This window comes from Arvicanthis niloticus, chromosome 11 (genome assembly GCF_011762505.2).
Source record: "Arvicanthis niloticus isolate mArvNil1 chromosome 11, mArvNil1.pat.X, whole genome shotgun sequence".
Lineage (NCBI taxonomy): Eukaryota > Metazoa > Chordata > Mammalia > Rodentia > Muridae > Arvicanthis > Arvicanthis niloticus.
In genome coordinates this window covers 64,430,977-64,453,175 of record NC_047668.1, presented here as the reverse complement: position 1 = coordinate 64,453,175, position 22,199 = coordinate 64,430,977, and the positions used below count along the sequence as shown (strand labels likewise).

Here is a 22,199-nt window from a genome sequence, read left to right as displayed (position 1 = left end):
CACTAATAGGAAGTGCGTCACCGGAAAGCGGAAGTAAGCTACGGGCTGCGCTCGTGTGTTCAGCTTGCAATGTCGGCGGACCAGGAACCTTTAGAGTTCCTTGCCAAGCAGCCCTGGCGTCCCAAAGAGGTGACAGAAGATCCAAACGAAGAAGACGAGGAGACCGAGAATGGCTTCTCTCTGGAGGAGGTGTTACGCCTCGGAGGCACAAAGGTAACGGCCGCAGGCTCTGGGGAAGGGGATGCGCACCGCTGCCGGGAGTGTGGGACCCGCGCCCAGCCGCCGACTTGTTCTGAACGTTCCCACACTTTTACTTTTACCTCTCTTCAGTGGAAAAAAACAATTCGGATTGCATGTTTTCTCCTGCGTTTATGCTTCGTTAAAATGTAGGCGATCTAATTCTAACCACGTGGACAAATGTTTTGAACGCTACTGTGTGTGTAATCCAAATCTGCTTGGTTAAAAGGTAAATAAATGCCTTATAGGTTGGATTGGAGTCGCTAAAAGGACCTGCCAGTTTACAGTAGCCTTTTGTGAAAGTGCCTTTTCCTCCCGACACTACCTCATAAATTAGTTTTTATTATTGGAAGGAGTACTTGTATGTTTGTTGGTACACCCGTGTGTAAATCAGAGGACAACTTAGGAATCGATTCTCTCCTTTTTGTGCATTCTGAGGATCGAACCTAAGTACCAGGCTTGCTTGGCATGGACTTGACCCACCGAACCATCCTCCTGCCCATTCATATAAACCTTTAACCTTACCTGACGCATATATGTATCATTGCGATTTTCATTGGATTTTGTGACTGTTAGCTTGAGCATATTTTCGTATCTTGAAGAAGGTTCTTCAAAAACGGTTTTCCTATGGTGTACATATCTTTTGCACATTTTCCCGTCAGTGAGTTTACCAGGTAATAGTGTAATAATTCAGATGTAATGGTTTTTAAAGATGAAGTTCTTACTGAAGTTCTGGGTTTGTAATACGGCTTTTTTTTTTTTTTATGTGTTTCTGCAGCAAGATTACCTTATGCTGGCTTCTTTAGACGATAATGAGGAAGTGGTGGATGGAGGCAAAAAGGGAACCATTGACGACCTTCAGCAAGGTGAATTGGAGGCATTTATTCAGAATCTGAATTTGGCCAAATACTCAAAGTCTTTGATTGAAGAGGATGAACCAGATAAAAAAGAAAATGCCAGCAAGAAGGAAGCAAAACCACTGAAGGTAGAGAATAAAAAACAAAAAGCAACAGAAGGAAGAAAGACATCAGAAAAGAAGGTAAAGAATAAGACTGTTCCAGAGCAGCATCCTAAGAGCAGCACCGTCTCCAAAGCAAAGAAAGATAAACAGCCCGACGTGTTCGAGTTTCTGGAGAGACAGACACTGTTGCTCAAGCCTGGGGGCAAGTGGTACGAGATGGAGTGCAGCAGTGAGCATTCCTTGGAACCGCAGCCTCCGGATGTCGTGTCCAAGTACAAAGCCCTGGCCCAGAAGCTGTATGAGCAGGAAGTCAGCTTATTCAAGAATAAGACAAATAATCAAAAGGGAGGCTCTTCCACCTGGATGAAGGCAATCGTGTCATCGGGGACCCTAGCTGACAGGATGGCAGCCATGATCCTTCTGATCCAGGATGATGCTGTTCACACACTCCAGTTTGTAGAAACCCTCATGAACCTTGTTAAAAAGAAGGGCAGCAAGCAGCAGTGCCTCATGGCTTTGGATACGTTCAAAGAGTTGCTCATTACAGACCTTCTGCCAGACAGTCGGAAGCTCCGGGTTTTCAGCCAGCATCCTTTTCACAAACTGGAAGAGTTGTCCAGTGGCAACAGGGACTCCAGAGATAGAAGACTGATCCTGTGGTATTATGAACACCAGCTGAAACACTTAGTAGCAGAGTTTGTTCAGGTCCTAGAGACTTTAAGTCATGACTCCTTGGTAACCACTAAAACACGAGCTCTGGTGGCCGCCCATGAGCTTCTCTGTGATAAACCCGAGGAGGAAAAAGCTCTTCTTGTTCAGGTGATAAATAAGCTGGGAGACCCTCAGAACAGAATTGCCACCAAAGCCTCCCATCTGTTGGAGGTGCTACTGCGGAAGCATCCCAATATGAAAGGAGTTGTGTGCGGAGAGATAGAGAGGCTGCTCTTTCGCTCGAATATCAGCCCCAAAGCTCAGTACTATGCAATTTGCTTTTTAAACCAAATGGTCCTCTCCCACGAAGAAAGTGAGTTGGCTAACAAATTAATAACTCTTTATTTTTGTTTCTTTCGGACTTGTATCAAGAAAAAAGACATTGAGTCAAAAATGCTCAGTGCCATTTTAACAGGTGTGAACAGGGCGTACCCTTACTCCCAGACAGGCGACGACAAAGTGAGGGAGCAGGTGGACACTTTATTTAAAGTGTTGCATGTTGTAAATTTTAATACTAGTGTGCAGGCTTTAATGCTACTTTTCCAAGTAATGAATTCTCAACAGACAATATCCGACCGCTACTACACAGCTTTATACAGGTAAGTGCATGCATATGGTGGGAACTTGGCTGTGGTGTAGCATATGTAGTATAGGGTAAAAGGTGTGTCTATATGCATATATAGGTGCACATATGTATGTACCTATGTATGTGTACATACATCCTCATAGATTTCACATAGGCACCCTTAGCAACTGAGTATTCACCAACTTTGAGCACATGACACTTTACTACATTTGTTTTAAGTCTTACTGGATAGTAAGGAACTAGAACCAGGGGTGTAATTGAAATTCCCTTTCCCCAATATACTCATTCTAAATCCCCATCCAGTTCTTCATACAGCTGTTCAGTAATTCATTCAAAAAGTGATTTTTTTTTTTGAGTGCTTATATCTGCTGCCCATGTTCTGAGCGAGTGAGATATGGCACCGTCAACAGACATCCCACCCTGAAGACCCTCACTGGAAGTATGCTAAAGACTGTGTGTTAGGAAGTCCTGGTTCCAGGCTTTGGTTTGGCTGTGTTGCGCTTTAAGGTTGTCTTGTTGAATCACACAGCTGTTCTGTATCTCATCAAGACAGGTAGTGCTAACAGTGTAAGCACTTTGGATCTGCCTCACACATGCCAGCAACATGTGTTGAGGAAACTTATCTATTCTTTTCTTGTTTGTTCTTTTATTTTTTGAGACAGGTTCTCACCATTTAGCCTTGACTATTCTGAAACCCATAGAGATTCTCCTGTCTCTGACTACTGAGTGCTAGGATTAAAGGCTTGTTCTGTAACACCTGGCCTCGAATTTGGTTTTGGTTTTGTTTTTTGTTACAGTTGCACATCTGTATCCAACTTATGGAGAAAATTGTAAAGTTATGATTAATAGTTTAGACTTAGGCCATAATAAATCACTGTAATAGTGATTTGAATCCCAGGAAGTAGTTGGCCATGTTAAAATTAATTATTTAATTCTCATTGAAACCCTATTGGTAACTTGATAAACCTTGTTTTTTTACAGTATTTTCTTTGTAAAATGCAGGGTTGTGCATCTATCTCATGGCCTGATACTCACATTAGGAAACTGAAACGTTTCCTAAGTTTCAGCCACTGAATGATAGAACTGGAACCTTACAGAGCAAAGCTACAGGGCCACTGAGGTGGCCCATGGGATAAAGAGCCTTACTGACAAGGCTGCCACCTTTGATCAGTCCTAAGACCCACATGGTGGAGGGAGAGAATGAACTCTCTGACTTGTCCTCTGACTTCCATAGGCATACACACAGACACACTATCATTTCAAGAGCTGTATAAGGGAAAAGCTTTATTTGGGATAATTAATGAAGGCTTTAGTCAATGCCCGATTGGACCCCTCATCTAGGAAACCAGGATATGGAGGAAGCTTGTAATAGAGCCGTCTGATTCCTTTGACCTTTGGGAGAAAAGGCAGGAAAACTGAGGACTCAGAGTTTAGGAAACAGCGGAGCATAAACATAAGACTGAGAATATTAGAAGAACCGAACCTATTTTAGATACTGTTGACATGCAGAGGATATTCTGGACTGGGATGGTGTGTGTGGAGGAATACGTGCGTAGTCCATTGGGTCACATATTAAGGACTCAGAATTTCCGTTTTCACTACTCATATATGTGGTCTACACTAGAGCTGTATGAAGGAGGCTGCCCTGCTCACCTTAAAGTAAAGACAGTTCTCTCTTCTACTGCTTCATAGGTGTCAGTTTCTATTGTTGGGTTAGCAGCTCACTGCGTAGCCCTGGCAAGCCTTGAATTTGCTATGAAAATCAGGCTGGCGGAGCTTGAAAGCTGCCTGCCTCTGCCTTCCAAGAACTGGTTAAAAACCGATTGAGTGGGTGTCAGTTTTTATTAATTGACATATATGTAACCTTTCAGGAGGGGTCTGTATCAGAATAAAAAAACAATTGAGAAAAAAGTCACAAAACAAGTGGCTCTTATATGATGATGATGATGATGATGATGATGATGATGATGATGATCCCTTGTACCAGTGTGTTCTTTCCTTTGGAGTCATTGATTCTCACTTTATCTGATAAGACTGAAATAGCTTCTTATTCTAACGTATGCAGGAAATGTCTCCCTAAGATGAGGTTGTAATTGGTTGTGGAGTCTCTTAAGCTGTGACTGCTGGGTGTGAAGATGACTTTATGAATGAATACTTGACCTTGATTTCACTTTACAGAAAGATGTTGGATCCAGGCTTGATGACATGTTCCAAGCAAGCGATGTTTCTCAACCTGATCTACAAGTCTTTGAAGGCCGACATCATGTTGCGTCGGGTGAAGGCTTTTGTGAAGAGGTTGCTTCAGGTTACCTGCACACAGATGCCGCCATTCATTTGTGGAGCGTTGTATCTTGTGTCTGAGATCCTGAAAGCTAAACCAGATTTAAGAAGCCAACTAGATGATCATCCGGTATGTGCGTTACTGCTTCTTGACCCTAGTGGGTGCTGGTGTGTTGGTTGGGGCTTTTGTGTGTGTTTTTCTTTCCTTGACTTACAGTAGCTTAGTTTCTCTGGAGTGTGTTATAGTGTAAGTTCTAGAGTGGAAGGGGCTAGACATCACCGCCAGGTGCACAGTAAATAGAGAGCAGGTTCCTTGACATTTCCCTTTATTACATAAGAAACTGCACTACAGTAGAAGTTGCAATCACGGGTGATTATAGAGTGAGTAGACCCTTGTTATCTGCTTCCTCGGTTATGAGGTGAAAATAAGTAGTAATAGCACCTGTCTTTGGTTTATAACACGGCAAATGTTTGAGAATTCAGTTTTAAAATCTCTTGGCTCTCTCGTGTTTAGGAAGAGAGTACAGTCTTCTGTTTCACCTGAGTGGCAGTCAGGACTAGAGTTTAATTTACCAGAATTGAAGTGAGTCTTTGAAACTCTACAGAACATAAATGAATACCGACTTCATTGCAATTCCCATTGATTAACAGAGTTACTGCTGCAATTTGTTAGGAATCTGATGAAGAAAACTTCATTGATGTGGGGGATGACAGTGACGATGAAAAGTTTACCGATGCAGACAAAGAAACAGCTATAGATGCGGTGAAGGAAGTGAAGGCGAAGGAGATGGAGCCTGGGGGCAGTGCAGAAACCGAGAAACCAAAGGCCGCTTCCTGGGTGCACTTTGACAACCTGAAAGGTGAAGTCCTTTGGCTTGTCCCCTTGAACTTTTAAAAAAAGGAATTAGTTTCCTCTGTTATCTTCATAGCTCCTTGAGCGCGTGTGTGTTTGTGTGTGTATGTGTGTGTGTATGTGACGATGCTGGAGGTGGAACCCATAACCTTTGTGTGAGCTGAACAAGTATTGCACTACATTTGCAACCATGAAGTGAGATTTTAACGGTAGAGAATCACAAATAATCTTTATTAACAGAATTGAGTGTTTTAAATAAATCTTGGAAATCAAGCAGATGCCTTTAGAGCTGTGGGAATTCTCTGAAAAACAATAAAATGCTACGCACTGTGAATCATTAATTTCTGTTCTAAATAAGAGTTTAAGCCTTATTGAGCCTCTAATCAGAGCACATAACGGCATCCAAGTGTGGTTCACATGAAGTTTGATTTCTGAATGGAACTGTATTTGATCATAGCCCCTGTGACCTCTCTTGGTTTTTGTGTGGCTGTCATATTCATCCTTTATAGTTTCTTACAGAAAGTTTTTTATTCATTTTTTATTATGTGTATGTGTGTTTAGCCTATACATACGCCTGTGTGCCATGTGAATGCCTCATGCCCAGGAGGCCAAAGAGAGCATTGGATGCCATGGAACTGGAGTTACAGACAGTTGTGAGCACCATGTAGGTGACAGGAATTGAACCCAGATCCTCTGGAAGTGCAGCCCGTGCTCTTAACTACTGAGCCATCTCTCTAGCCCCTTAAAGCAAATTTTTAAGGTAGACCCTCCTAGAAGTAGAAGCCCTAAGTGACGATCGATATACACAGACACCAAAAGACACCTATTCAGTTAATACAATATTAGAGCCAAAAGAAAGCTTAGAAATGCAGTCTTTATCTAAGGCCACAAAGAAAAAGAACAGCAGCCTCGGACTGAGGAAGGCAGTGCCAGAGCCAGTTCTTTTAGGACCCATGGTTAAAGTCACCCAGCTTTAAGTGTCCATTTAGATAGAGGAAAGCGAGTGCTGCAGTCAGAAGGGAGCCTCTCAGAAGGACGTCTCTGTTTGAAGCACAGGCTGCTGTCCTTGAGGAGGACGGCAAGTGTGTTCTAGGGCTGTAGAGTTAGTAGTGGATTTTAAAGACCTTGCTGGGCCAGTGAGACAGCTCATCCAGAAAAGGGAAGGGCACTTGCTCCGTAGCCTCACGGACTGAACTCTGAGTTCAGTCTCTGGGTCCCAGATCTTGAACTGGATGCACACCTGGCTCCTAAATAGTGTTTTTTGATCCCCACATGCAAGTAAGTCTCTTTTAATTTGGGGTTTCTGTAAGCGTACAAACCTGTTCCAAGAAAAAACCTTCCTGAATGTAGCTTCATAGTAAGGATTTGGAACACCGGCTCTGAGACAGTCTGGACGTGCTCCCGTAGGCTGCTCCCATCTTACCCATTTAACACTGGTCTTCTTAGCACTTTCTCTGGCTGCCTGAAAACTGCTGAAGAGATCGGTCATTAGGAGGGTGGGGCCTGTATGTTGCAAAGTTTTTTCGGAAAAAAAAAATGTTTTGAGTGCACAGACATCAAGATAAATTGTTGAAGAGACTTGGCATTTTAAATCTAGTATTGGATGACTGGACTACTAGCAGTTTTGAAGATTAGGTCTTTCTGTAAGAACATTACTTGTAATAGTTTTGAAGTGTCTTTCTGAGCTAGGAATAAAGCATTTCAAAAATACTGTGTTCTTAGGTGGCAAGCAAATAAAGACATATGATCCGTTCAGTAGAAATCCTTTATTCTGCGGAGCTGAAAATACAAGTCTTTGGGAGCTCAGAAAGGTAAAATGATTTCAACAATTTTTTAATTCGTTTGTGACACATATTCTTGCTTTCATGAATTTTAACACATTGAAACTTGGCTTGCAAATGATGAAGAAGCAAATATGAAAGCACACATAAAGCAAAAACATAGTGTGGTGTGTTCATTTTATAGTATAGAAACTTTTAACTGATATGCATGTAAATAAAAATACCACACCTAGCTTACAAATAAGAATGTGATTGTTGCACATGGCTCTCTAAGGTGTCCTGACATTGTGTGAGAAGAGAAATCTTTTACTATGTTATTTTATAAATGAAGAAGAGGAATTAGGTTTTTAATAGCCTCCAGTGATCAAAAGTTTCTCCCTGTGAGTTATTCTTGAAATGTGAGTACAGATGCTAGCAGAACTGCATTGAGTCTGCACGATCACAGCTACTGTCCTGGTAATGCCAGTGTGTCTTTGTCAGTCTGTCACTGTGTTAGCTATAGCAGTAACGAGACAAAGGAAGACAGGGGAACTGCTGATGCCCTGATACAAATAAAGCTGGTGTGTTTGTAGCCATTACTTCCGTTATATTCTTCTCTGCGTGTTCTTGTAGTAAATAAGGGAAGGGGGAAAGCCAGGATCACTTGGGAATGATAAAGCTTTCATTATTGACCTTAAATACATGCCAGCGTTCCCTGTGTGACTGCAAAGTACATTCCCACTCCTGCTGTGCACCTAAGTATGGAAGTTGAACTATGTCTAAGGTAGAACTTGGTCAGTTGTTCCTGATTCATAGCGCTGTATCTTGATAGACTGACTGGCATACTGTGATTCTTTTACCTCAGGCAAAACCCACTAATAGTGCCTGTAGTCAGTAACAGAATTCATTCTCAAGCAGTGCCTCGGGATCAGTCATGCCGCTCTACAACATTGGCTGATACAGTTAGTGTTCACACTAACAGTGCAATTCTGTGCAATCTGGAGGCAGTGCTCTACTCATCCAGTGTACATTTTTCAAATGACCCGTGTACAGTGTTCCTAATTCACATGTGGGTATGGCCTACATATTCATAAAGGACCAGTTAACTCTAGCAAATGCCTAAGGCCATTTGATACGGTTGATTCCACCTGTAAATTCATTTTTCCTTTTGGTATAGCATCAAAGAAGAAAATCCACACTTTGGTGAAAGACCTATTAACTCCTTTTGTAACCACAGATCTGTTTGAGGCTAGGTTCTCTTCCTATATGCTCAAATACTATAGAACACTGGGAAAGATTCAAAATGCATTGCATTTGAATTGCACCTAAACACAAAGAAGGTTTTGAAGGTTAACTAATATTTCACAATTAGTTAATGCTTCTTAATTTTATAATTTTTGTTCTGAAATACACTTACTTTCCATGAATGTGTTGCTTACATTAATATGTGGTGGTATGTTATTTTTATTATTTTCATTTTATGTGTATATTTTGCTTGCATGTATATAAGTATACCCACTTGCATCCCTGGTTCTCAAGAAGGCCAGAAGAGGCTGTCAGATCCCCTGGAATTGGAGTTACAGGCAGTTAAAAGCCAGTATGTGGGTGCTGGGACCTGAACTCAGAGCCTCTCAAGGACATCAAGTGCTCTAAACTGCTGATCTCTCTCTCCAGCCCCTCAAGCTATTAATTTAAATGAACTACAAGCATTTACATTTTTTTCTGTTGTGAATTCTAACAAAGTAAATATAAAAATAACCTTCTTTGCTGGAAGTCTTAAATTTTCAGATTTTTAAGTGCACACATGGTTTGGAAACCAAATGTTTGAGAATCATTCTGTATTAGCTTAAATTTCAGTTGTCTAGATTTTTCTCAAATAACCTGTAATTTTGCAAAAAAAAAAAAAAAAAAAAAAAAAAAACTGACTTTAAAAATAATGACATTTATGTTTTTCTTATATAGCTATCTGAACATTTCCACCCTTCTGTGGCCCTTTTTGCAAAGACTATCCTTGAGGTAAGTATAAAATACTCTTAAAAATATGTAAATATTATAGGGTTTTTTGAGGAGGAAAGGGGTTAGCTTTTTGTTTTTGTTTTCCTAAGACAGAGCCCTTGGCTGTCCTAGAACTCAGTTTGTCTAAACCTAGACAAACTTGAACTCACAAGTTCAAGACAAGTTCAAGACAAGTCTTGAACTCACAGAGAACTGCCTGCCTTTGAGTGCAGGGTGCTCTCACACCTTACTAAGTATTGTAATTTTTGGTAATCAGTAATTGATGGTACAACTTTCCCTGCCATGTAGAATCTGATGTTTTCCTGCTGCTGTTGAGGAGCAATGTCTAATACAGAGAACAGAGTTGGTCTCCTGCTGAGATGAATGGAAATGTAGCACATCAGTAAACAGCAGCTGCTTCTTCAGGCTGGGGAAGCTTGCTGCAGCCTCTGCTACCTGGGTGTGCTTTTTCAGAGTTTGGTTCTTAGAATAGTTACACAGTCTCCACTGTATTACCTATAAAATCACCAGTATATAATAAAATATGTGTTTGTTTGTGTAGATTTTTAGTGTGGTATATGGACAAATTTTGTTGATCTGTGCCTCAGATGGGACATAAGAGCAGCTTATGTTTTTTCTGTTTGGATGGATGAACCCATTTTTTATTAAATCCTAAAATCCTCTACCACCTTTCAGGGAAATTTTATTCAGTATTCAGGGGACCCACTGCAGGATTTCACACTCATGAGATTCTTGGATCGATTTGTATACCGAAATCCAAAGCTACATAAAGGCAAAGGTAGGCCTCCATTATTTAATGACTATTTGGTTTTTGTTACTGGGATTTAGTAAGTGAATGAATGTATAACTGCATTCGACCATCGTGGTTTATATTTTAGAAAACACCGACAGTGTTGTGATGCAGCCCAAAAGGAAACACTTCATGCACAATGTCCGGGACCTTGCTGGTAAGCACAGAGCGTGGGAGGTGACACCAAAGGATAGCATGCAACAGTGCAGTACACACTATAGTCTGTGACCCACTTCATTATGATCAACAAAGGAAGTTAGATGATAGGCCCACTGGCAGCCATTCCCCAGCTTTGGCAGTTACACCATTCTACCATGCCCATAGCACATAGCTCCTTCAAAACCCAACATGTACAATTCATATCTTGTACAGTTCAGACCGTCTTAAACTCTTCTAACACAAATTGCACAGCTGGCTCTTTCATGCAGCACCGTTGGCAGTGCAGTTGATGTTTCCCTGTGGACTTGTATTTGGTACCAATATTCCGGACCCTGTTCTGCTTCTCTATTCAGAAAGGACATTTCTTTACACACCAGTCCCACCTTCATCCTGCTCAAAAATTAAAGTTAGAAGTTTTAGTTATTTCCAGCTAACGTTCCAGAAATCCAGAAATGTCAACAGGATTACTCAGAGGTAATTAGGACTGTGAGGCAAACCAAATCTTTAAATCAAATCAGAAATTGAATTTCTTTAGGGAAAAAATAATAATAATATCCTTGAATTCTTTATTTTTTTAATTTTTCTCAGTATTAAGTAAAATTATGGAAAGTTCTGTTGATGGTTTCATCCTGATTTTAAAATTAGAAGCATTATTGTACTTTTAAGACAACCAGAGTATGCTATAATCCTGCATGTGGGTGGTAGAAGCAGAACTCTTTGAGGGGCTTCAGTGCAGGTAAGAGTACTTCTCTGGGAGAAGACCCAAGTTTGGTTCCTGGCACCCATGTAGGGTGTCTCAGCCACCTGTAACCTCACCTCCAGGGAGGTGCAACATCTTCGGCTACTGCCGACACCTACAGCCACATGTCTTTGCCCACACATGTACATATAAAGAAAATAAATCTTCTAAAATAGTTTGGTTCTCTTGAAACTTGTGTCTCCACTGTGACTGTTCTCTGCACCTGTTATCCTCAAGGGGGCAGCCAAGAGCTTAGGCTGCTGAGAGGTCCACACACTTCAGAGGTGTGCTTTATACTTGTGGGCCTCTTACCTAACACTGTCTCGTTTCAAGACTTCAGAACCATTCAGCAGTGGTGACTCACCACAGCCAGGGCTACACAGAAAACCCTTTCAAGAAAAAAAATTAAGTGGAGGTTTCAGAACTGCCAGTATGTTAGATACAGTCTGAGCGCGAGAGTAACTGGAATGAGTAATAAAATACTTCATTCTGCAGTGAATAGTAAAGAGTTCCTTGCAAAAGAAGAAAGCCAGATTCCAGTGGATGAGGTGTTCTTCTACAGGTAAGATACATACAGCATTCGTTGGTGCTACTTAAATGTTTATATTTGGTATACTGCTTTCTTATTTGTTTACAATTTTTTTTGGTTATTTTATTTATTTACATTTCAGATGTTGTCCCCCTTCCCAGTCGTCCCTCTGCAAACCTCCCATCCCATCTCCCTTCCCCTTTGTCTCTTCCCCGCTTCGCCACCCTAGCATCCCCCTACGCTGGGGCATCAAGCTAACTTACTGACCCTAACCCCTGATCTTTTTGTATATTGCCTAAGTTGACCTCCAACTGTGATCCTCCTGCCTCTGCCTCCCAAACAGTAACTCTTTATTAGGCTTTATCTGTAATAGTTTAACATAGGAGTAATTTGTCTCAGGAGTAATTTGTCCAGACCACTATCCTTCAAGCAGAAGGATTCTTTGAGTGAAGCTGGGCTGATTGATATTTAAAGTCACTCCTGATGCTTCTAGTGCCTTATAATATAGTTTCAAGTTATCTGGTTGACTAGTTAATTAGGTTTAAATTGCTTTAAAAAAAATTTTTTTACTGTGAATAATTTTATCATGGTGATGTCAGTGGGAAAGTCTTAAGTTTTACTGTGACTTTAAGTGGACTTGTAAGTTGTTAACAATTTTAGGTCATTTAAAACCACCATATTCTAATATTTAGCTAAGTAGTATTGATGTTAAACTAACCTTTTACTATGTAATTATTTTACTGTTGTGTGGGATTAAACTCAGGGCTTTGTTCATGCTAGTCAACACTCTACACATACCCTGAGGCTTCTGTGGTGCCAGGTTAAGATGGCTGATGAAATGGCTTTTAAGACACTGTGAAGTTGTGAGAGCTTCTTCTATCTCACTTCGAAGTGCTTGGTGGCTCATACCTGTAACCTAGAACTCAGGAGGAAAGCAGGGATTGTGTGTATAGAGCCAGCCAGGGCTACATGGAAGACCCTCTAAAGAGTAAAGGAAATTATTATACTTCACATTTCAACAGTTTACCACTATTTTGTTTAACTCGAAACACTTTTATATTGAATACAGATTTTACTCATTTGTGTCCATTTGAGTATCCGTAACACACTAATTATATAGACATATAATATACATTTTACTTTAGGTATTACAAAAAAGTTGCTGTTGTCAAAGAAAAACAGAAACGCAATGCGGATGAAGAAAGTATAGAAGATGTGGATGACGAAGAATTTGAAAATATGATTGGTAACTTGTTTTTGTTGACTCGATTTGTAAAATTATTACTATTTGTTAAAAGACTGTACAGTATTAGTGGTATAAGTGAACTTAGTACCATTGATCATTGATCAGTCACTGATCTGCAGATTATAGTGAAAATCTATGGTAACTTACTCATACTTATTCTAGAAAACTATATAATTGAGCTTTGTATAATATGTAAGACAATTCTGTTTGCAAGAAGAGTGTTTCCATTTCTAAAACCAAGTCTCTGATGATACAGCACTGTTTATTTTTCATAATCTCCCAGTCCTGTGAGTAGCGGTCCCTGCTGTTTTATCATTTTTCTCTTTATAATCCTTAGAGCTTGGGGATTTTTAGTTAACTGTAATCAAATGAAACTACATGAAAATGGAAGGGTTTACTTTGCTGTTACTGTTATATCCTAGACTCAGTAAAATATAAACACTAAGGTTATTTTTCAGCAGAGAACTATAGACAGAAATTAAAGTTAACAGACCCCATTTTAAAGATTTCATTGAGCTCATAGGTTTGTATAAGACAAACCAGCAGCAGTCCTGGTGTGAGATCCTGGCTCTGCGTCACAGCCGACTGGGGTATATAATGTATATTGCTCTTGTCCCTTGCTATCTCTACATTTTTTATATTGTTCTTGGGCAGACACATTTGAAGATGACAACTGCTTCACGCCTGGAAAAGATGATATAGATTTTGCCAGGTAAACTCAAGTTTCTCTGTACTGTTTCCCAGTATTTCCCAGACTATTGTTCATCAGAGGAGGAGGCCTAGAAATTAAGTGATCCATAAGAGAAACGTTCACTGGGCTTGAACCTTTCGAATGCTTCGAGCTTAGTGTCCTGCGCACACTTTAGAAAACACGGGCCTCCTTTACAACTCCCCTTCCTCCCCAACCTCAGCAATGTGAAGAAAACAAAAGAAGCTAAGGATGACTTGGGAGACTCGGAGAGCAGTGACGACGATGAGCTCGGTGACCTGGATGACGACGAAGTTTCTCTAGGAAGTATGAACGAAGAAGACTTTGAAATTGATGAAGATGGAGGGACATTCATGGATGTGTCGGATGATGAAATTGAAGATGTTCCAGGTACACATTGAAAAAAAGTCACATTCTTAGGCTAGGTTTCTATATCTAAAGAACACACATACCAGTATTGAACTAATTTTAGTCAGCAGTTCCAGTTCCAGTTGAGCTGCCATGTGCCTCTTTATCATGTAGTATAAGGGTGGGTAGTGTAGCTCGGCAGAATACTGCCTAGGACGTGTGAGGCTCAGGGTAGCCTCTGCTACCGAAGAACAAAAGCAATAACGGTGAGCACTTTATCCAGGAGAAAGCAATAGATGTTCATGTAGTTAACCAGCACCGGCGAGAGAGATGACTGGTGTACATTATAAAGGAGCAGGGTGCCGGCCCATTGAGGATTTGCAGTCTTGTCCTTTGCTTTGCATCGTGCTTCTGGACCTCAGCAGCAGAGTGTTGAAGTATTTGGTCTCATTAATGGTCACTGAGTAAACTGTGTTCTTAGGCATGCTAGCAGGGACTTGGAGAGACTAGAGTGTCTGTATCCATGGGCCTGGAGGACTGCATACACATGGGACAGACAGACCAGGCCTTAATGTTGTACTGCCACTGTAGCAAACACTGAATCGGGATTTTCCAGGCTTGTTTTAAAATGGTTTAATGGCTAACTTTCTTGGGTAACAGAATCTGCTGAAGCCAGCCCCAAAGCCAGTACTAAGAAAAGCAAGAGAAACAGTGAAAATGATTTTGACTTTGCTGGATCGTTTCAAGGTAAGAAAATGTTTGTAATCTTTTCAAACCATAGCAGCTGCCATAATGAAGCACATTATTAATTACTATTTGGGGAAATATGTTTTTAAGAATTGGTTTGATGCCCTTTAGAAAGTTTTTCTTGAAGATCAGCCCTCAGGCACCTTCTGCCATTTGTCTGAGGTGAGGGTCTCTCTTAGGCTTAGGACTTCAGCATTTAGGCCAGGCTAACTGATCCATGAGGCTCGAGACACGCACCTGCCTATGCCTGTTTCCTCACTGACATTACAGCACTACACCCAGGTTTTTACATGGCTGCTGCAGATCTGACTCCAATCATCACACTTGTGATGCCAGTATACCAATTAAACCATTTCCTAGCCAAGAAAGGTGCGTTGAGAACTGTAACATCAGAGCTCTTAAATGTGGAGACAGAGTTCTCACATCCAGCCTCAGTTTTCATTGTTCCCGAGCCCCACCCTCTCACGTTTAAGTATGTCCAGATGATCTCTTCAGTCGTGTGTCCAGAGTCCACTTACATGTGAGCCCTATCTTACCTCTTTAACCTTCCTGAGATGTCTACAGATTCAAAACCATAGGTAAGTTTTTAATAGACATTTTAATTTCAGTAGCACAAATAAAAGTTTATTGATAATACAACATTCTTCAGTCAGCTTTCCCAAGCCCAAAAAATAAGACCTGAATTACAATTTATATTTTGTTTCACACATTACAAACTCCATTCATGTCAGCTGTGGAATTTTAATCCTGAGTGATACTGTTGGTTTCTTGTAAAGATAAACATTGATCGGGGACCAAATCTGAAAAATAAGTACACACTTTGAGTAACCTACACACATATATTTTTTTAAGGACAAAAGAAAAAGAAGAAAAGTTTCAGTGACTCCAGCCTGTTTGTGTCTGCTGAGGAGGTGAGGCTAATGTACTGACTTAAGAAGCAGCTGTTTACATTCTTCTCAAGTTTCCTAATGACATCCTCCACTCTTCCTGTCTTTCTTTATTTAAGTTTGGCCATCTGTTGGATGAAAATATGGGCTCCAAGTTTGATACTATTGGCATGAACGCCATGGCTAACAAAGATAATGCAAGTAAGTAAGCCGATGTTGTTGGGTTGGGTTGGTTCTAAGGCAGGTTCTCAGGTAGCCCAGGCTGGCCTTGAGCTCTTGACCCTCCTCCCCCAAGCAGTAGAATTACAAGTGTGCACTACCAGGTCACCTGTGTCATCCAAGTTTTTAAATGGGACTTCCCTGAAGATGTCCTTAAGTGGCAGAAAGCTTGTCTGTCACATAGTAAGGCATGTAAACGACACACACAAACTACAGACCCAAACATGGTTTTTCTTCAAGAGTCAGTCTATTTTATTTAGACTTGGCTAAAGGTGTACTCTTACATGCATGAAAACTTTGTAATCATTCCTAATGTTATAATCACTAGTTTCTAGTCTTTCATAAAATAGAAAAGAAAAATCTTTCCAGTATAAATCCTTCTATATTTTCATTTGCAAAATCTTCATCAAGACAGTAGAGGGAGGGGAACAACAAACATTGGGAATGCATAGTGGCTGGAAAACTGCAGGCCTTGTGGCCTGAATGCAGTTACAGTCAGGGAGCTTCTGTCGGGGCCACAGACTCATCTGTCTTCTCCCCTCAAAGGTTTCAAACAGCTCAAGTGGGAAGCTGAGCGCGATGACTGGCTGCACAACAGAGATGTGAAAAGTATCATCAGGAAGAAGAAGAAGTTCAGGAAGAAGATGAAAGGCACACAGAAACCCAAAAGGCAAAGGAACTGACGGCTTCAGAGTGATAATAAATTAGGATTGTACTTACCCTTAACTTTTGCTTTCCAACCACTTCTGCTGATCGTTCTCTCTAACGCCATACATGCCAGACTGTTCCATGGATTTGTAATAAACTGTGGAAACACAGTGCCGTCACGTATGAAATTACACAAAAGTTAAACTTAGAGTGAAAAAGTTCTTCCATGTTGCTACATAACAATGAAAGGGACAGCGGGGCTGTCCATGCTCGAGCTGTGACCACTCTCCTAACCACTGCCATGAGCCACTCGTCGTGCCGGGTGCCGTGCTCAGGCTAAGTACATGATGTCCCTGTGGTCAGCTCTTAACTGTGGAGGAAGGCATTGGCTCTTCCCAGAGAAAGCAGCATCTGAACCTAGTCCATCTGAGGAGAACAGTCTTTTATACAGTAACTGTGATTTGGGCCATCCCCACCTTAGGTCACACTCTGGAATCTATATTCTTAACACTGAAAGAATTAAAACTCCAGCTTGCGGGGTGGGATATATAACTCAATGATAGAACTTTTGCCCAATGTTTGTATACCTGAAGGTTGATCAATAAAAAAGGTAATCGGGATTAAAACAAGAGCCAACTGTCCTCATCGAAGTAATCAGGTGTGAGTCCTTACTATGTGGTCCCAGGAGGCAACTAGTGTTGGAAACCAATAACAAAATAATGTCACTTGCTCTAAAGTTGTAAAAGTACCACAGAATTTATAGGTTATTTTGCACTTGAATTTTTACTTGAAAAACATACCTTCCAAAATGAAGGGAAACGTCTTGCTCATTGTTTGCCTGAAATCTGATATTTAAAAAGAAAAATCACTGTATTAACATTAAGGCACAATTTAGTCTATTAGTGTCTGTTAGCATTTTGTACCAAGCAGCTTCTAATCCAAGAAGTAAATCTTACAGGATAGTATATAAATTACAGTCAACTTAAAATATAGCCCTTATAGTTTGGTTTTGTTTTTCAAGGCAGGGTTTCTCAGCCCTAGCTGTCCTCGAACTCACATAGATCTGCCTGCCTCTGTCTCCCGAGTGCTGGGACGGTGTGCACCTTCACCACCCAGCAGCCTTTATACTCTTATATTTACTTTAAAGATTGTGAACATCCAGTAGCACCCTGGCATAACATCCTAATGAAATACTTTGAGGAAGACAAGTGACAATCTTCAAAGATAAATCACTGCCCCAGAGCTGTTCCCTGCTTAGTTAGAGGAAGAAATGATAGCAATTCCTAATTTTAAAAGTTGAGGACTCTAGTACAAAATTTAACATTGTTACACTATCTTCAGCAATAGCATGGAAAATGGTTTCAGTGCCTACTGTTGATGCTAAGAATGCTGTGACCTGAGGTTGTTCTGAGCAAACAGCAGTGTTACCTTTTTCTCTGAATACCAAACAAGTACGACAGGCAGGCCAAGCTGCCTCCATCCATTCCTTTCAATTCTGAGGGAATAGGGACAGTACTATCCTTCCCTGGTAAAACACAGACACTCCTACTCGGCAAGTAAAATGTGAGTCACATATTGTACAGTAACAAACACCCCACTCCCCTCCTGCCCATAAAAACATGTAATATCCTCAAACCCAAGAAATGTTTTGCCCAGAAATGCCACTAACATTTAGTGCATCCCCTGCTAGAAAACAACTGCTGAACTGTGTTTACCTTGGCTTGAGTTCATCTTTTTAAACAAAAAGTAAGCTCCAAAGACGCCCACAATTTCAGCGGCTACAACTCCTTTAAAGATCTTCCTTGCCAGGGGCTCCATGGTCCGAGCCATCCTAAACTGAACAATGTGACGAGCATGTTTAAATTCCTGTTGCCACACCTATACTGAAAAACTCCATTCCCAGTTTCAATGCTTGTATGAAACTTAAAAAGTAATATGTATTTAGACATTGCTACATACAGTTTCCAATCTCCATACCTAAAGATGTGATAAACCACAGAAATACTGAGAAGGTGGGCCTTTTTACAAAGCCAAACTGGAAGAAATAAGGCTTTTTAGTGTCTGATACAGGATGGGTAAGTAGGTTAGAGAAACTTTTTAGCTGACCTAGGAATTATAATACAATCAATCTAATAGGAACAGCGTTCGTTCCAAGGCCCTTTTGGAAACTGCCCTGCAAGAGTAGGGTTACTGTGTTAAGTTGTTCATGCCTTTCCTAGATGGATGTGAGACCAGACAATAAACTCAGTCTTGTCTTTCAGGCAAATCTCAAATGTCAGAACACTTCAATGCGCCATCCCCAAAGCAATGTGCATTCCTAAGTCTTCAGCCCACTTCCCATTCCCCAGATTCTGACTTAGCAAGTCTAGGGTGGCACCCCAGTAACCTCCCCCCTTGAAGTCATTCCAGTTTTTATCCAAAGCCCATGAGGGAGAGGTTGACTGGGTGGTGACCCAGTAAATGGCAAAGCTACAGATAATTGAAATCTTCCCTCCCTGTATGCAAAAACAAACCAAGAAAGGGGCATCGGTGGGTGTTGGAGCTTGCAAGCATATTAGCATGAGTAGTAGGTTCGGTTTCCAACAGTCAAAAGACTGTCTCTTTGAAGGAAGGTTTTACAGCAAATAAGATTTTGACGTGCTAAATGTACAAAAGTTTACCCAGGCTTTATAACTCTGCTTCTCTATAACCCCAAATCAAGAAATGAACTACTAATCTTTTTATCTAATATTCTGGCATTTTCCCACTGCTCCGTCCTCAATGCTGAGACAGGCTGTTGTATAATGTTCCTGGTCAGTCAGTCCTTCCCCTGCTTTTACTTCCCTTTCATGGTGTCTAAGTATGAAAATAATTAAAACACTGTCAGGATTAGCCTTGGACTGTTACCACATGTCCCTCCTCCTCCAACGTTACCTTTTCACTTTCATATTGGGAATCATTCCGGGACCAAAAGAAACTGTATTATTCTCATTTTAAAAACGAAGCAAATAAAAAACTTACATATAACTGGGGATGAGGCAGGAGGGACAGCTGCCTTCCTCGATTCCCAGTACTCTGCTACATCACTGACAGACCTGCTCAGTACTAAGTTCTCAAGGCTGTTTTTTAAGGTTTCAGGGCCAGGATACAACACACCTGCCTGCAGCCCGTTCCATAACTTAAGCGATCTGAGTAAAATCGTTTTGATTGGAAGAAAGTGGTGCTAAGGTTTCAAACAGTCCAGATAACGCGATTAATAAAACATTTGCTTTCTTTAAAAACAGATGGACGTGTTACATTCCAAGGTCCTGCGCCTTGGGACTTGTCTACTTAATAATAAAGCCCGTTTGTCACCAGGGACACTCTGTCTAGACAAGATGGCCCAAGGAGACCAAAGACCACGGGGCCTTCTTGCATAGGAGCGGCTGGGGCTGCAGCGCAGGTGAAGCAACCCTGCGTGTCCTCCAGTGTTTCCTTGAGGAAGGAAAGTCGGCCGGGCGGGCGGCGCTGTGACCTGGGACCGCTGCCCCGCACGGTTCCAACAGCGAGCACCCAGCCTTCCCCGGGTCCTGGTCCCAGCATGCGCCGCGGCTCGGCGACCCGGAAACGCTCGCGCCTGCCCCGCGCCCCTGTGCCAGCGGGGCAGTCTCGCTCGAGTGTTCCCCTGACCCAAGAATGTCACAGACCCCACGCGCCCTACTGGGGAACCGACGACGCAGGACACACAGCTTTGTCCTTACCTTAGGCCTCCGCAACCCGACTGCGCACGCGCACGGTCGCAGCGACACGCCCCACAGAGGAACCTGTCATCTGTAGGGCACTGCTGTTTGATAGACAAGGTTATCCTGCCCGTGGCCATACCCAAGTAAAAGAAAGAAGTCGCATTTGAACTCAGGACACGGTCTCCAAACCCTGCACATGGATCCTCCTTTCCCACTCTACCCAAAATGTACCAAAACAGGAACAACTCACCACCAGGGAGTGGCCAGAGAAGTGGGATCTTAAATCGGGATCTGCCCTTCAGCTAGATCCCTGGACAATTGCACATTCCTTTGCACATTAAAGCTGAGAAGCGCTGCCCCTAGGTACTACCCAATCAATAGTCAGAAGCGGACTGACCTAAGGGAAAGAAAGACAGGAGAAAGGAAATGGGAATGCCTATGAGGAACCACGTGCATGACAAAACATGGAATGTCAGACTACATCTCTTTCATTAAAATGTGGTCTGGCCTCAGAAATCCTCCTGCCTCTACCTCCAGGACAGCCAGGGCTACCGGAGCAGGGCGGGGGGTTGGCTTGTCTTGGCTTGTCTTGATGGTAAGCTAGTTGTGCAACACTTGTGGGTTTTGCATCTTCAATGTTCGCTTCCCTGAGAGAGGCACAGCCAAGAATTTCTGGTGTTCCTGTTGGTCCCTCCTGTTGACTCGAGCCTCTGCTAGGTCATGTCACTGCTGTTGCTAACGGGACTCTACCAAACTGGACTGCTGGTGTATCTGTGAGGTGTTTACGAGTAGATCAAGATGCCACTACCTGCTAACCTGTGAACTGAACTGCCGATTTCCAGACAACACAGACAGGAGTTGCTCCAAAGACCCTTTCTAAACAAGCCCACCTCCCGGGTATCCTTTCTTTCTCACTGCCTCTGGTGGATGGTGGGTTACAAGGAAGATTAAGGTGTTTAAGAAACATCATTAAAAATAGGATTTTAAAAAATTAAAGTTTCACTAGCAAGTAGAAGTGTCTAAAAGGATTATATAAGAATTAGGAGGTGTGGCCTTGAAGGAAGTGTGTCACTGGGGGTGTGATCTGAGGTTTCAAAAGCCCACACCAGATCCAATCTTTCTCTCTGCCTATGGATCATTAGCCGGTAGAGCTCTCAAGACTACGCCAGCTCCATGTCTGTCCCATGATGACAGTGAATTAACCTCTGAAACTGTAAGCCAGCTCCCAATTAAGTGCTTTGTCTTTATGAGTTGCCTTGGTTGTGGTGTCTCTTCAGAACAATAAAGCAATGACAATAAGACATGACTCAACTAGCCATTTTAGTGGTCTTTTTGACAAATGCAATGTCATCTAAAAATGGTTTATTTGGTGTCCTCAGAAGACACAACTAAATCAAGAAACTTATATGGAGTGCTATAAGATATGTTAAGCCCATTTTCTTTGTCCACAGTCAATATATCTGACCCACTAATGGTCAGTAAAAGAGAGAGACACATTTGTAAAACTAATAGAAGATGATGCAAAAGCCACCCTGTACTTATAATTTGATAAAGAATCATTAGATCACATCAAGAAAATGTATGCATAAAAGCATTACAAATGTTTGTTATGAACATCGACAAAACCATGGGTTTCATGGGATGAAGGACTAAACCATTACCAGCCCCAGGGATTCTTTTAAAACATTGATACTGACTAAAACAACATCATTTAATTTTCAGAAATAAGATGACTAAGTTAAAGCCAAACGATAAACAGATTTTATTACTTCAGACATGTTATCAAGTTGCTTATGGTCTCAAAACTGAATTTATTCCAGAACTGGATGATGAAAGTGCCCCGTACAGATGTAGTATTCACAATGAATTTCACTCACAAGTTAAATGAATTATATTGTCTTTAAGATGAAACCCAACTTAGTAATACAATGTTTCAAGTAATAATAAGGTTTCAAATGAAAGTGAAATTGTGGCGATCTCAAAAGAAGGAAACCAATTTTCTGCATTTTGATACGTTGACAAAACAGGGCTTTTATGACCAACAAAAATTATGCAGCTTATTTATTTGATATA

At 41.4% G+C, this 22,199-nt stretch overlaps 2 protein-coding genes across 4 annotated transcripts; one reads left to right on the top strand and one right to left on the bottom strand.

Moving 5' to 3' along the window:
- Positions 1-6: 6 nt before the first annotated feature.
- Cebpz (CCAAT enhancer binding protein zeta) lies at positions 7-16,595 on the top strand. The gene is made up of 16 exons (XM_034514027.2): positions 7-213; positions 1,016-2,508; positions 4,674-4,905; positions 5,449-5,635; positions 7,351-7,439; positions 9,351-9,404; positions 10,080-10,182; positions 10,283-10,351; positions 11,588-11,654; positions 12,767-12,867; positions 13,522-13,579; positions 13,779-13,966; positions 14,585-14,671; positions 15,524-15,582; positions 15,678-15,759; positions 16,324-16,595. The coding sequence occupies exons 1-16, from the start codon at positions 70-72 to the stop codon at positions 16,458-16,460; spliced, it is 3,150 nt and encodes a 1,049-aa protein (XP_034369918.1). The 5' UTR covers positions 7-69; the 3' UTR covers positions 16,461-16,595.
- Positions 15,251-20,265, bottom strand: Cebpzos (CEBPZ opposite strand). 3 transcript variants are annotated; one of them, XM_034514032.2, is made up of 5 exons: positions 20,145-20,265; positions 18,141-18,261; positions 17,226-17,270; positions 16,498-16,582; positions 15,251-15,471 (listed from the first exon to the last, which is right to left on the bottom strand). In XM_034514032.2, the coding sequence occupies exons 2-4, from the start codon at positions 18,253-18,255 to the stop codon at positions 16,500-16,502; spliced, it is 243 nt and encodes an 80-aa protein (XP_034369923.1). In that variant the 5' UTR covers positions 18,256-18,261; positions 20,145-20,265; the 3' UTR covers positions 15,251-15,471; positions 16,498-16,499. The 3 variants fall into 3 exon arrangements, with proteins under 3 accessions (XP_034369923.1, XP_076798416.1, XP_034369919.1); XM_076942301.1 differs by lacking the exon at positions 20,145-20,265 and adding an exon at positions 19,426-19,564; XM_034514028.2 differs by lacking the exon at positions 15,251-15,471 and adding an exon at positions 16,003-16,364.
- Positions 20,266-22,199: the final 1,934 nt, after the last annotated feature.

Coding starts and splice junctions, on each gene's coding strand:
- Cebpz (XM_034514027.2), top strand. CDS start 70: ATGTCGGCGGACCAGGAACCTTTAGAGTTCCTTGCCAAGCAGCCCTGG. Junction 7,440..9,350: donor GTCTTTGGGAGCTCAGAAAG/GTAAAATGATTT, acceptor TTTCTTATATAG/CTATCTGAACATTTCCACCC. Junction 13,580..13,778: donor GATGATATAGATTTTGCCAG/GTAAACTCAAGT, acceptor CCCCAACCTCAG/CAATGTGAAGAAAACAAAAG.
- Cebpzos (XM_034514032.2), bottom strand. CDS start 18,255: ATGGCTCGGACCATGGAGCCCCTGGCAAGGAAGATCTTTAAAGGAGTT. Junction 17,271..18,140: donor AAAGATGAACTCAAGCCAAG/GTAAACACAGTT, acceptor TTTAAATATCAG/ATTTCAGGCAAACAATGAGC. Junction 16,583..17,225: donor GTTTCCCTTCATTTTGGAAG/GTATGTTTTTCA, acceptor GTGTTTCCACAG/TTTATTACAAATCCATGGAA.